Source organism: Syngnathus leptorhynchus, chromosome 11, assembly GCF_054491065.1.
Source record: "Syngnathus leptorhynchus isolate UIUO chromosome 11, UIUO_Slep, whole genome shotgun sequence".
Classification (NCBI taxonomy): domain Eukaryota; kingdom Metazoa; phylum Chordata; class Actinopteri; order Syngnathiformes; family Syngnathidae; genus Syngnathus; species Syngnathus leptorhynchus.
In genome coordinates, this window is record NC_141205.1 from 10282805 (window position 1) to 10297352 (window position 14548).

At 44.0% G+C, this 14548-nt stretch overlaps 2 protein-coding genes across 2 annotated transcripts; one reads left to right on the forward strand and one right to left on the reverse strand.

Moving 5' to 3' along the window:
* Window positions 1-215: 215 nt before the first annotated feature.
* On the forward strand, window positions 216-3325 carry aurka (aurora kinase A). Its single transcript, XM_085923225.1, has 9 exons — window positions 216-526; window positions 762-827; window positions 1107-1458; window positions 1534-1576; window positions 1654-1845; window positions 2076-2214; window positions 2288-2436; window positions 2519-2693; window positions 2791-3325. The coding sequence occupies exons 2-9, from the start codon at window positions 765-767 to the stop codon at window positions 2971-2973; spliced, it is 1296 nt and encodes a 431-aa protein (XP_085779351.1). The 5' UTR covers window positions 216-526; window positions 762-764; the 3' UTR covers window positions 2974-3325.
* A 2693-nt stretch (window positions 3326-6018) lies between these two features.
* Window positions 6019-9041, reverse strand: slc32a1 (solute carrier family 32 member 1). Its single transcript, XM_085923224.1, has 2 exons — window positions 8637-9041; window positions 6019-7206 (listed from the first exon to the last, which is right to left on the reverse strand). Exons 1-2 carry the CDS (start codon window positions 9039-9041, stop codon window positions 6019-6021), a joined length of 1593 nt encoding a protein of 530 aa, XP_085779350.1.
* Between the last annotated feature and the right edge of the window lie 5507 nt (window positions 9042-14548).

Consider the following 14548-nt stretch of genomic DNA (forward strand, 5'->3'; position numbering starts at 1 on the left):
CAGTGTTGCTTTGCGCACAACTGTTGTACCACATCACCACAATCTGTTAACAATATATTTTAATCGTGATTCTAATGTCATCATATTGACTACACGTCATTTTTTTTCCCCTGCACCAAGTAGCTGTAGCTCTTTTTTTTCCCTGCCCTCTGCTCTTCTATGGCGTCACGTTTCCAACCTTTGTCAGCCAATGGGTGGGCAAACAGTTTATTCTCTCAGCCAATAGAAATGCATTCGAAGCTTAAAGGTTCGGAAGCGAGGGACTTTTGAAATTAAACAATCGACTAAGGCCTACCTCTGCGGCCATTGTCGTTCCTGACTTCAGATTCTACTTTTTTTTTTCTTAATGATTATTATTATTATTATGATGGGCGAGTGTTAATAGTGTCCTAGGTTTCGAAACGTTGGGAAGTAAAATCAATTTCTGTGACTGTCGCTTGTCCGCTGACATTTGCTGCAGGGAAGCTACTGTAACGTTAGCAAGGTTAACGTTGTCTACCATCGCCGTAAATTTTCTAACTATTTGGTAAGTTTGACCATAAGTTAACTTCAAAATGGTTACATTTATCATTTGTGAAAGCCAGTCTTCCAAATTTCTCCATTGTGGCTGTTAAAGGTTTCTTTATTGTAATTGTGTCGCGCGATGATATTCGCCCGAGGCTAGCTGGAAGTCGCTCTTCTTTAAACGACGATGTTCACAATGCACAAAATAGACTCCCGTTATCATTTAATATTACGATATCGTTTGTTCCCTCTATCAGACTATGGCGACCGATACCAGGCTCAAACTACAAAACAATCTGAAGGCTGAAAGAACTGAAATTAAGGTAAGTGGCCGCAACAAACTGACATGGTCTCAAGTACAGTTGAAATAAATGAAATTTAAAGGCACAATTGATTGGGTGGAACATTGTGCAATTACATGGTAGGTTTCTATGTAAAAGTCAAAATTCCGAAACTTTATTGGGAAGTGTGAGAGTGATTTGCTGAGGAGAAAAAATAATAATCATAAAATGGCTCATAGAAAATAGATTCTGGTAAATTGGATGGAATATCTCAAGACATTTTTCTTTTTGATGATTCATTGTGTTTTCCTTTCATTCCAGCGAGCTGAGGATGGACCGATGCGTATCCCCGTGTCCCAAATGTCAAATATGGCCTCAAAACGTCTCGTAGTCCCATCCCAGCAATCGCAACGCATTCTGACAGTGTCCAATGGGCCTCAGCGCTGTGCGCACCCGTTAAAACACAGCAAGTCTGCGCATCACCTCCTCACTTCCACCAAGCCTGCACAACCCGCCAATCAGAATGTCAAACCGGCGACGGCAATTTCGCAGCCCAAACCTTCTGTCCGGCGGAGCCAGCCCATGATGAATGAGCCTAAAGTGAACCTGGGGATGACAAAACCTGCTGTTGAAGCCACTGCCACGGAAGTTGCAAAATCTGAGATGCCACAAAGTACGCACATGTCAAATGTATCTGTTATCTGGCGTTAGGCTATCATTGCCATAATATCTATGTTTGTTTTATCAGAAGAACCAGCCAAGAAAGATTCTGCCGACACGTCGTCATCCAAGTACATCTTTTTGCATTAACACGCCATGTTTATTTCCTGTTGTACGTTGAGACATGTTTGGTTTTGCGGTGGAGCAGGAAGCGTTGGAGTCTGGACAGTTTTGAAATCGGCCGGCCACTGGGAAAGGGCAAGTTTGGCAACGTCTACCTTGCCAGAGAGCGCCAGACCAAATTCATCCTGGCTCTGAAAGTGCTCTTCAAAAAGCAGTTGGAGAAGGCGGGCGTGGAGCACCAGCTGAGGAGAGAGGTGGAGATCCAGTCTCACCTCAGGTGAAAAGAATAAATAATAATAATAATAGCGTGACATTTTTTTTCACTCGAAAATCACCTTCTTGATGCACTGATACGATGATTGTCGTCATCACGAGGCACTTTGAGCCTCACGTGTTGGATTAAAGGTGACGTTTAAGATGATTACAATGTTCAACACGTGTGGGAGATTGAAACTACTTTAGAAAGAAATGTATACATGCACTCACGATACAAATGCTTCTGCGCAGGCACCCCAACATCTTGCGCCTCTTCGGCTATTTCCATGACGTTTCTCGCGTGTACCTCATACTCGAGTATGCCCCTAAAGGCGAGCTCTTCGGTGAGTTGCAGCGCTGTGGATTTTTCCCCGAAGATCGCAGTGCTACGGTAAGTTTTCTTTCATTTCAGCATCCAAGACATCCTGCATGTTTCACTAGTTATAATCACTGTGCCATTTTAGTACATCATGGAGCTGGCAGATGCCCTGGACTACTGCCATTCGAGGAAGGTGATCCACAGGGACATTAAGCCCGAGAACCTCCTGCTGGGCACCAACGGGGAGCTGAAGATCGCTGACTTTGGTTGGTCCGTCCACACGCCCTCATCCAGGTGCTCCTTCGTCCATACATTTTTTTTTCTTTGTGAGTGACGGTGCACTATGACTGACACACACATCTCCTTCCTTGTGCAGGAGGTCAACCTTATGCGGAACACTAGATTATTTGCCTCCCGAAATGATCGAAGGAAAGACCCACGACGAGAAGGTGGATCTGTGGAGTCTTGGCGTGCTTTGCTATGAGTTCCTGGTCGGGAAACCACCATTTGAAACTCAATCTTACAAGGACACGTATCGCAAGATATCCAGGGTACGTTACGTGATAAGGGATAAAGCAGGTCCATAATTGTTTTATGTGTGTGTTATTTAACCTGTGGCATTTTTATCTTTTGCCATCTCTTGTGCAGGTTGAATACTCGTACCCGTCGCAATCCAGCGTCAGCGAACTGGCCAAAGATTTGATTTCTCGCCTGCTGAAGCACAATCCTGCATATAGACTTCCCATAAAAGGGGTTCTGTCACACCCCTGGGTGGTCCAAAACTCCACCAAGAAGCCCAGCACCCACGGCACGGAAGATCTCAGCCACTGATGGAAATAAATCATTTCATGCTGGTCATTTTAAGTACAGGCAACTTGAGCCACGCCTTTCTTCTGGTTTCCCTTCTTGTAAATGTTTCTTTCTTCTAATAACTAAGAATTTTATTGATTTAAAATGTAAATAAGATAATCCTCTTGCACAATGCCTTTAGCCTTGCAACCGTTTGTTGGGTGTGCGGTTTTGGACAGCAGGGGGCGCCAGTGCACAACTATCGCTCATATGAGGGATTTCTTCCATAGTCTTTGTTTCTAAATTCTTTTTGAAGCGCCAATAAAAGTATTGAAACTATATAATTTTCTTTATAGGTTTGCTCTCCTTTTGCATGACCTTGGGGGATTTTGTTGTTGAGAAATTAATAGTTTAGGTTTGTCCATACTCCGACACACCCAAACCAGATTGGATCAGGGTTCTCGGAGACTGGACTTGCATGGGTAAGGCTATACGTTTTACATTGATGAACATTATTGTTGATTTCTTAACATGGACGTATGGCTAAATGCAAGTACTGCCTCTTTAAATCCACATTTGAATCATGCAATCAACACTGCACACTAACAGGTAAGAGCAGAAGGTCTTGTGTATGCTCCAAGCGCAAAATCTGCTCATATTTATTTATAGCACGTAAGGTCTAGTGGAGAAAACACTTCCACTTTTCTTTGTTAATTTTGTTTTTTCTATAAGTGATGGTGTTCAGCAGTTCAGCCCAAACAAAAACCCTTCTTGGAATTCAAATGCCCAATCTTTGAAAATGTTTGCAATTTGTTGTGCCCCCCCCCCCCATGAAAAAGAATGGGTGTTCAGAAATTCGCTCTGACGCCCTAGGCGGAGCTTTCTTCCCTCCAATTATTTCTGAACGCTGTGTTCTAAACCAATCAGCAGCTCGTGCTTGAACTGTTTCCATCTCGACTGCCTGACGCACTGGCGTTAACAGAATGTGTGATTTTGGAGTGAAAATATAAAGTGAGAAAACATTTCTTCAATCTACTGGCGCAAGAAGCAAGAACAGGCATTCACATTCATCCTTTTTTACTTAAAAAAAAAAACAAAAAACAATTGCAACTGCTTTTTACGTTGGCCTATTTTTTTGTGCTAGAAGGATAAGGGGAGATAAGGTGTTCGCTAAATTCATTATTAATTTCGTTTTGACCGTGTTCTACTTCCCACAACAGTCTATAGATATAGTCTATATTGGATGTGAAATCTATAGACATTTTACATCCAAGTGAGGGATTATTTGGATTTTGTGTAAATATTTGTCTAATTTATGCCCCCCAAAAGGAATAAATTTACGTGAAAAAAAAGACATCATTTCAACATCATTTTCTGTTTATTACTGAGAAAAAAAAATACATGTTCTGACCGTTTTAGCGTTACATGAGACCACACATTATTCTTTACAATAATTTCACTTCTTTTAATCTGTTATTCTTTAATATTAATTTCCACGATATATGATAACGACTTTGATATACATTCCATTTGCTTTGAAACCACAATAAGAATAATAAACACTACACGTACGCATGTTATTTTTTTCTCTTTTTTTTGAAATAACATTTCCACAGGACCCCATTTGATTGCACAGAATGAAAAATGTCCGTATGCACATTTTGCTTTCTTTATCTCTTTCTTTTGTTAAATTAGGATTGCCATACACCGAATTCATCATTTCATATGATAACAGGCCACGTGTTTGGAATGTGATGACAAACAGCATTTTTTTTTTTTTTTTTTGTATGTGCAGCGGGAGAGGCTTTAGATTTCGGAGCTGCCAATCAAAGGTATAAATAAAATGTGCTAATTTATCCAATTAACTACTTTATTATTCTTATAATTATCATTTGAATATCCCCTTCCAAGTTGTAGTTCTTGTGTGTACGTGCGCGCGAGCGTGCATGTGTGTGCGTGCGTGTGCGTGTGTGCACCCGCGCGCACTAAATATACATTCAATGCATAGTTTGAATAGCTGCTTGTTAGGTCCAATCTCCTACCGTGTTTTTATTTATTATAGGCTACAACTCTGGAAGATAGATAAATAAATAAATAAATAAATAAATAAATAAATAAATAAATAATCTGATATTCTGACGATTTAAAAAAAATTCTCAAAATTATGATATTTATCTTTGAAATTTGGGAGTCCGTGAACAAAAGAAAATCTTTTTTTGTACTCGCTGTAAATGGGAAAATAGGACAAACTGAATTTATTTTTTATTTTTTGCAGTAGTTTTTTATTTGCTTTCCAGAGCTGCATTATGTTTTTACTGCTGGTTATTGCCGTCGTGTTTGGTCATTTTTGTCTGTGGATGATAACCCTTATTGCATCGGGCCTTAAAGAAATTTGCATTTTAATACGGGTGTCAGTCAAGCAGATTAAGGGGAAGAAGACTATTGTTCATTCTCATAGACGTACAATGCCAATTGAGCACACATCAGACGAATGCATACTGGGTTTATTTTCGCAAGGCCTCGTGCATTACGAGAGGGCCATAGCTGCGTTGCGCGCGAGACGTGGTTTGGAGCGTGCGTCTTTTACGCATGAATTTAATTTAGAAGAAAAGTGCCAGATGAGTCACCATATTGTACCTTGCCTCAAAGTAAATGGTGTTAAATAGCGTCACTTAAGCAAAATTGATGGTAAGAAGTATTTGCATTTCATACGCTGCCGGTATATCAGGTACTACTGCTTAATGATTGACATTTGTTTTAAGGCAAGACGCATGAACTGAAGCGAGAAAAAGGCGGCGGCCCAGATAGAGCATCTTGCTTGAAATAAATGAAAATTTGAATCAGTCAAACATCAGAAAACTATTTTTTTTTTCTTCTTGGATTTACACAGCCAATTTATTAGATACACCCGCATCTGACTATTGTGTTGTCTGATATTTTGTCTTATTAATGCAAGGCCTCGTGACAGGAGGTCATATAGCGGCGTGATGCGCAAGACTGAATGGGTGCGAGCGTGCGCTTTTACGCATGAACTGAAGCAAGAGGAGGAGGAGGAGGAGGAAGAGGTGGGCCAAAAGGGTGGGGAGTCTACTCCTCTATGTTGTACTTGAAGGCCTCCACAAGCCCTTCCATGGAGTGGATGAAGCCAGAGATGCTGCATATACCACCAATGACGAAGATGGCCACGTCAAAGAAGACCTGGTGCCACTGCAGCTTCCTCCAGAGCAATTTGAGGTGGAAGAGGCTGGGCAGCAGGAAGCAGAGCCCCGCACCGGTCAGGCTCCCCGTCAGGCCCATGAGCAGCGCGAAGTGCGGCACGTAGATGGCCATGAGCAGGGTGAAGACCACCAGGGCGCAGCGTAGGCTCAGGCCCCACGATTTGAGGCGTCCATCTCCCCCGTAGCAGTCAGGGAAGAAGGCTCGGCCGCCCTCCTGGAAGAAGCTCTTCTCCAACACCTCCACGGCGGCGAAGAAGGGCAACGGGTAGGAGAGGAGCGCCTTGGCCACCAGGAAGATGTTGACCACGGCGCGGATGCCTGGCGGCAGGTTGTCCGTGATCACCTCCTTGGTGGCGTCGGCCCACGTCAGGTAGGCCACCAGAGCGAAGAGACCCTTGAGGATGCAGGCGGCGATATGCGTCCAGTTCATCATGCAGTGGAACTCGCTAGGCTTCTGCATGTTGCCCTCCAGAGACGGTAGGAAGATCTGTGACGTGTAGCTGAACACAATGATACCGATGGAGATGGGGAACTTCTTGACATCAATGTAGAACTTGACCTTGTCCCACGCCCACACCCGCGCCCGTGACAGGCAATAGGCGATCACCAGCACGTTGATGACGAAGTGCGCCAGCGTGCACAGCAGGCTGAACTTGGACACGGCCTTCAGGTTCTTGAGGAAGGCGCACGGCAGCAGCGCCGCTGTGGCGATGATGGCCCACGACTTCTGCGAGATGGGCATGTTGGGGAAGCTGTTGTACATCAGGTTGCCGCTCACCACCACGTACAGGATGCACGTCATCACCAGCTCGATGATCTGCGCCACGTTGACCACGTGGCCGCCCAGTGACGGAAAGCGCGGCGCGCAGCAAGCGTTGGCAATGTCCACGTAGGAGTCGCGCACGCGCACCAGACGACCGTCCTCGTCCTCTTCGTACAGGCACGAGATCAGGATCTTGCCCGTGTAACAGCACACCACCGCGGCAAAAATGATCAGGAAGAGGCCCAGGTAGCCCCCGTGCAAGATGGCGTAGGGCAGACCCAAGACAAACATCCCCTGTGAGCCGAAGACACACACGTCACATGATTTGGATCATTCCACAAAATAAGGTGATTCAAATAGGCAATTTTCCAAAATCCCTTCAAATCACAGGTTTCATACTCTGGTCCTCGAGGGAGGGGGGAATCGTTTAACACATGCGGGACAGTGGTCCGAGAAGACTGGCGCTTGACGTAGTGCATTGCAACAAAAGCCAAATGTTCCACAAACTGGATTTGATCTGGATCAAATCCAGCTTGAATGTTTAGCAACTAGTGAGATATGAATAAAATGTCAAATTTGATATAGTCAGACTCTGTAGCTTCTCATTTCTTAATTTTGCAAAAATAGCAAGATATGGATCTGATCCAGATTGGGTCTTTCGTATTGCTTCTCTTGTGTATGCCGGATCAGAAGCTCGATTGCTTTCTCCGGATCTGATAAAGATTTACACCAATTTAAATATAACTTGCCCATTTAGCTGTAAACTATGTAGAGAACCTTTTGATCCGGACCGAATCCAGATTAAAAGTTAGGCGGCAACTTTAATGAACACAAGCTGGAATTGTGTTCGTCTCTCTTCCCTCTTTTGACTTGATTTCATTTTTGGTGAATTATCACTTATGTGAAACCTCCTGTACAGTGAAGATCAGACATATTCACTAAAAGGCTTTACTTTGATATCAAACCTAGTTCATGGCAGGTTTGATGCACTTTGACGCATTATATGTCAGATCAGATTGTCATATTCCTGTCCAAATAGGAGCCCACTGGAAGTGGTCCATCCTGTCACTTGTAGTTATTCCCACTTGGTGGAGGACTACATCCTCTTGAGTGCTTTAGTAATACTAAGTGACATTCTTTGTGAGACCCCCCCCCCCCCCCCCCTCTCCCCCAGTTTCCCCCTCTCCCTTCCCGTTTTGACGTAGCGTGGGATTTCCACTTGGCTTTGAGCGTGTCTGTCTTCCCTCCCCCCCTCTCTGACGTCACGATGAGTCGTAGGAGACACTGTGACGTCAAAACCTCGAAACCACCAATTTTTTTTTGTCGCAGAGCCTGCGAGCAAGGCGTACTCCTGCGTGGGTGGGGGCATTCACTTTGTTCACGCCCACCTTTCTCTTTCGCTTTTTCTTTTTCTTTCTCTTTCTCTTTCTCTTTCTCTCTACCGCCCCCCCCCCCCCCCCCCCTACCGCGCACGCTTGTGTGCGCCACGGATGCGCGTCATTGCGCACGGAATGCATTCGAACAATATGAAATCCATTGTAAAACGTGTGGAAAACGATTAATTGATATAGAGTGCGTTATGATTTAATTATAGGAGGATTTGGGACAATAGAAAGTGCGTGTTCGTTGGCAATATGCGCGGAGGAAATCATCGCATCGCATTCGCGCAGTATTGTATCCTAATCATAACATGAACGGCAATAGGATGAGTTGCGCGCTCGTACCTGGATAGCATTGGTGACGTTCCATCCCGCCTCCCAAGCCGTGATTTGGGGTCTGGCCTCGGACAGTTCGTTCGAACCCCCGTCCTTGGAGGAGGAGCGCGACGGAGCGGTGCCGTCTCTCTGGTAGTGGCTGTCCCCATCGAGGGTACCGTCCCCACCTTCCCCTCCTTCTCCCACCGCCGCTGCCGCCTTGTCGTCGGCGGCTAGGATGTCCATCTGCATGCCCTGCCGGTGGTCGTAGTCCAGGTCGTCGCAGGCGGCGAAACCCAGCGCCTCTTCGTCGGTGGCGGCCTGGAAGCCCATCCTGGCGAACATACCGCTGACTTTGGCCTGGGATTTGTTGGTGACGGTCGTTGCCGCGTTGGACAGTTTATTGGACAGTTTGCTCCGGATTAACGTCGCCATATTTGCGGTTATTTTCTTCTCTCCTTATCCAATATAAAAAAAGGAGGCTACTTTGGGTGGCGGCGTCCGCTTCGTTGCATCCACAAGACACGAGAGTGGGTGAGTGAGGTGGGGAAAGCTTCTGATTAAGACACCGACGGTTTATATATATATATATATTTTAGTTGCTATCTCCACTTCTTCCTCAGTGTGCTTCTCCTCAGGTTCATTTCACCTTCAGACGTCGTCGCTCCGCTTCTGCATCCTGCCCCCCTCCTCTCCTCTCCTCTCCTCTCCTTTCCTTCTCCTGTCCTCTCCTCCTTGATGCTCGACGCGACGCCTCCTCGCTGTCTTTTTGGCTCCAGTCTCCGTGCGTAAAAGCTTTACGCACCAAACTCCCAAAAGTGTCTTTATAAGTAAGGCCCTTTATGATATCCTTCTTTTTTTGCGCTTGGGGTGGCTGGAAGGTGCGTTCAGGTGCCTTCACCAATGCCAATGCGGTACCGTGGCGCTCAGGGGGGGTGGGGGGTGGGCTTGAATGCCCCCCCCCCCCCCTCTCTTCCATGCCCTCCCTCCTTTTTTAGTAGATAGAGCCCCGCACCAGGATAACACGGGAGAGATTTGCTGCATTTCTAGGGGAGGTGCTTGCGGTACCCCTCACTACCGTACACCCACCCTCACCCCACTCACCCACTCCCTCGTCACCCCCTCCCGGAGCCACGATCTATAATACTTCAGCCCGACGTCCAATGACATTCCGGCGGCCTCCAATCTCGCCCAAGTTTACGCATATAAAAGGAGGCTGAGATTTGTGCCAAAAGCCAAGCATCTTTGGATGACAACTAAATGCAGGATTTCGTAGTTGTTTTTGTCTGTCTATCTTTAAAATCTGAAAGAAATTAACGAACGTTTTGCTTAAAGTCAAGGACGCGCGCGGAGCAGCGTTGGTAATAGACCATGCAGGTTCTCTTTGGGATGTAGCAGGGAAAAATTGATTTTGGATGGTAAAACGGAGAACTTTGAGTCTCCTAAAATGGACTATTCTTCCTCCAATTTGGGCTTTTTGCTCGAATCTAGTCCAATTTCTTCTATTTTAGATTTTTTTGTAACAAGATGAAAACTGTAATTCAATACATCATCCATTCATTCATTCACCCGTCGAAATATCTGTGTGCGTGTGTGTGCGCGCTTGTGCCATTGTGAAGATCGGCGACCGTTCAAAAAAATATTATAGGGGAAAATTATATTGCATTTTTCGTTTTATTTTTTTAAATGTTGTATATATTGAAAACATACATTTTTGTTTTATATTCATACATACAGACCTGTATGCATTTAAATTAAGAATCCATTTGTTGTTTGCTCTTAATTGCAAAGGTGATTTTAAAGAGTAGCCTTCAGGCATGGGATACTTTACAAAATATGGATATTTTATATTCCCCCCCCACTCAAATTCTATGCATGCACACGACGCTGCAGCATCAACAGCATCATCATCGCCCTGCAGCAAAGCGGCCTCGTTCGTGCCGAAACTGTTCAAATGCAATGTTGTAAAAAACAAACAAAAACAAAAAAAAACTGCATCGCGTTAAGAGTAGGACTACGTTGTGCCTACATTGCTATTATTGTAAATGTACTCTACCAAAAATAAACAAATAAATAACGTCATCATGTTAGAAAATATAAAGCAAAGTCTCCGATAAAATTATTAAAACATATTTAACTAAAATAGAAATTCACCCCCCCCCCCCACAAACACACACAGATAAGATACAAGCTATATTTCTTTGTGCTTTGCCCAAATTCCATTCATTAAAATGCATAAATTAAATCTCTCAAAGTGCACGCGCACACACACATGCACACACGCACGAGTGGAAACGTGCAAGCCTGTCCTGCGTGGACGAGTTAACGACGGAGGCTCTTATCAGCAGAACGCAGACAGTCTGTGGTCTGCAGGATGAAGGTTACTGTGTGTGTGTGTGTGTGTGTGTGTGTGTGTGTGTGTGTGTGTGTGTGTGTGTGTGTGTGTGTGTGTGTGTGTGTGTGTGCGTGCGCGCACACAAATGTATTAATTGGTGGAATTATTATCAGAATTATAAAATATTCATATGTGTGCGAACCAAGAGCAAAAAGAGGTAAGTGATTTTTCTCTCTTGATCACCCACAGGGGTAGTCTCGATGATGAGTGGGTGGTGGGGGCGTCATTATAGGAGGCGGGGCCAAGTCCCATGGGGATTCACGTCTGACGTCCGACCAATCAAAATTGTTTATCAGCTTCAGGGTATATTTAGGAAAAGATGCAGGAACCACCACCACCACATTAAAAAAAAAAGATAAAAAATGAAATCTGATTACCAGCATCTTTCCTACAGACAAGTAGGCAAAGCCAGAATGGCAGTCTTTTTTTTTTATTATTATTTTTTTAACAATCCCACTGCAACACGTTGGTGGAAAATAGACCTCCTCGCACCATCCATTCCTGCTTTTGGCATTTAAATATACACACACTCCTCTCTTCCCGCTCCTGTCACTGCAGCACTATTTCAGCCCCTCACCCCTCCTTTTCACATTACACACATGGGTGAGTTGGCTCAGGGTACAACCCCCTCATCATCATTGCCATCATCATCATCATCATCATCACCACACGCCTGTGAACAAGTTCCTTGTGCGCACTACAAAAACAGTGAAGACAAAGAGAATTAAAATGACGCACAAGTTAATGGTATGCCATTCAAGCATTTATTGACTATCCTTTTTTTTCCAACCATTGGTCCATTTGTGCGTGCACAGTTTGTTGAATGTTTTCTCCTTACTTCTTGTGTGTGTTTTCATCAAGTCTTTTTCAATGCATTTGCAAACAATAAAATGGATTTTAGTGAGGTAATATGATGATTTTTACTTTGCCTGGGTGTGTGTGTCTGTCATGGATGTATAGATGGATGAATGGATGGCAGAGGAAAGGGGGGGGGGGGCAGCGAGCACACATCAGGCTAATCAGAGGAACTGGCTGCAGTCTATTATAAACATTTGCATGACAATAACAAGTATAACGTCACATGTGTCGAGAGCTTTGTGTTATGAACCGGCTCTTAAAATGCATCGGAAATTTCGTTTATTGCATGCACACGTGTTAGTCGGAGTGCGCAAATAAATCCAGGTGGTCCACAGTACAAAAAAAAACAAAAACACTAAGAGCCTTTTCATTAGCCCCTAATGTGCCTATTTAATGGCTTATTATGGACTCCCGAGAGAGGTCGTCCTCTGTGGACAAGCCGCATTGTCTTATCTTAACTGAATACGTAGATCGATATAGATAGAATAGAGCAATCCCCTTCCCGTTTTAGCTTGGCTGAGTTGAACTGAGCTTATTTTCTCATACTGTTGATGTCTGACATTGTCTAACACATTGACTGCCACCATTTTGTTAGATTAGCATAGCATAGTTTAGCCTATCTTAGATACTTTTAAATTTTTTGTATTTAATCCTTTCTTTAATGTACAGTATTTCTTTCTGTGTATCAATCCCCGAATGTGGCAAGCGTATGTGTGTGTATTTACTCTGACGTAGTGTTTTCTTATGTCCAAGCGCTCCCCAGACACCGTTTTGCTGTTAACCCGCGTTGACTCGGGCCTTCTCCATCAAGCGTTGGACGCATTCCTCGGGGTTCAGGCGCCCGCTGTGACACATTAACATTGTAATTGGCTTTTTTTTGCCGCACAATAAATGGAGACGCTCCTACGGGACTTGCAGGGACCCCGCGGCAAGAACAAAAGCAACGGCGGACATTTTTCACACAGCCTTCACTGCGCCGTCGACAACACTCAAGCAATGTTTTCTTGGATGACATTCTGGATGGTCATTTGTTCATTTGATTTTTTTTTAAATATCTGAAACAGCTGCAGCTAGAAGTGAGCAATGAAATATAACAAAGTAGTTTGCATCGGTCAGCAATGCATTGATGTGTGTGTGTGTGTGGGGGGGGGGGGGGTCGTGAGGAGTCAACAACCACTGAGAGTTGTTACCCTTTAGTTGTCATGAAAATTTAATGACATCATGTCTGCTCTCACTGGAATTGTCTGACGTGAGCTACACTGTGTTTGACCTTTAACGTTGACTCGACTGACTGCAAGGAACACAAAAAAAAACTCTCGATGCTCAGAATGCATAGGAATCTCCATAATAATCAATGCTTATCATTTGTTTGTGATTCTTAACTCAGGTATTGAGATAAATGTTGGGCTTAACAAATTCATTTTTTTTTTTGTTGCATGATCATTAAGTGCTTTAATGTTTGCTTTCAGTTTCAAGGAGTTTCCCATCTAAACAAACAATAATGACATTTGAGGATTAAAACTTGTTTAAAGTGCTTCTACTGTACATGTTGATCCATAACAACAAAATTCTGTTCATTTAATTCAAGATAAAAAGCTGACATCAGTTGCTGGTTCAATACATTTGTTAAGTGCTGTCTATCTATCTTACATGGAAAGCCCTTATTCCAAAAAATGCTTTATTCCACTTCAGGCATCCCTGTGTGTGTATGTGTGTGTGTGTGTGTTTTTTTTTTATCCATACAAAGGTGCCATTTCCTGTTCTTCATTGAAATGCACATCTTGTCTGCCTGCAATTGACAACATTCACAACCTGTTGAAAGGCTTTTTTCTTTTCCTTCTTTTTTTTTTTGTCCTGGTTAGCTCTGTGATGTGAAACACTTTGATTTAATTGCGGGGCGAGCATGGACCACAATGCATGTAGCTTGATGAATAAATACATCCGGAAAAGAAACATGGACTCTTTTGAAAGCCCCCCCCCCTCCCCTCATGCTGAAAGTGTGCGGCCACTTTGGGCTGCTATTAACCGCTATTGTCGAGAACAGGCGAGAGAGGTGATGTGGGGGAAGATGCCATTATCATGAGCTCACAAACACCATGTACACACTCATGATGCAACACACACACATGAGAAAGTAGACACCAGGACAGAGGATGTTACTATTGATTTGGGAGCTGATGTGTGAGACGGGACAAAAGGTGTTCTTTTTTTATTTTTTATTTTTAAGAGTGGCTTTGTAACACTTGGACAATGCTTTGTTTTTAATGGCAGCAGCTCAATACAGTGGTGGCAGTGAAGACAATTTAGTTCTTTTTCTAAAAAGCATCAGTTTAGCAAATATTGTGTTTCTAGTGCTTCCCTCTTCTACAATGACAGAGCAGAGGTGACAAGTCAGTAGTCAATAGTAAACTGGTAGTGTGCTGGGTCCCAGGGGGTGCGCTTGTAACACTTCTCTCGTACAACCTTGTCAATATTCTCAACTTTTTGTCACTCGGGCAAACGCGTAGCCTGGGGCCGCCTCGCCGCATGGCCACAGTTCTTACACTGATTGCTTTCCCTTTGCTCTTTATGCTGGAACACAGTCGCACCACAGCTGCAGGCAACACACGTACACAACACACACACACACACACACACACACACACACTAGACCACAGGGGCCAGATACAGCCCGCCACATCATTTTATG

Excerpts from the sequence above, each read along its gene's own strand:
- aurka (XM_085923225.1), top strand. The coding sequence starts at position 765 with ATGGCGACCGATACCAGGCTCAAACTACAAAACAATCTGAAGGCTGAA. Across the intron at positions 828-1,106 it reads CTGAAAGAACTGAAATTAAG|CGAGCTGAGGATGGACCGAT; the intron begins GTAAGTGGCCGC and ends CTTTCATTCCAG. Across the intron at positions 1,459-1,533 it reads AAAATCTGAGATGCCACAAA|AAGAACCAGCCAAGAAAGAT; the intron begins GTACGCACATGT and ends TTGTTTTATCAG.
- slc32a1 (XM_085923224.1), bottom strand. The coding sequence starts at position 9,041 with ATGGCGACGTTAATCCGGAGCAAACTGTCCAATAAACTGTCCAACGCG. Across the intron at positions 7,207-8,636 it reads ACGTCACCAATGCTATCCAG|GGGATGTTTGTCTTGGGTCT; the intron begins GTACGAGCGCGC and ends TTCGGCTCACAG.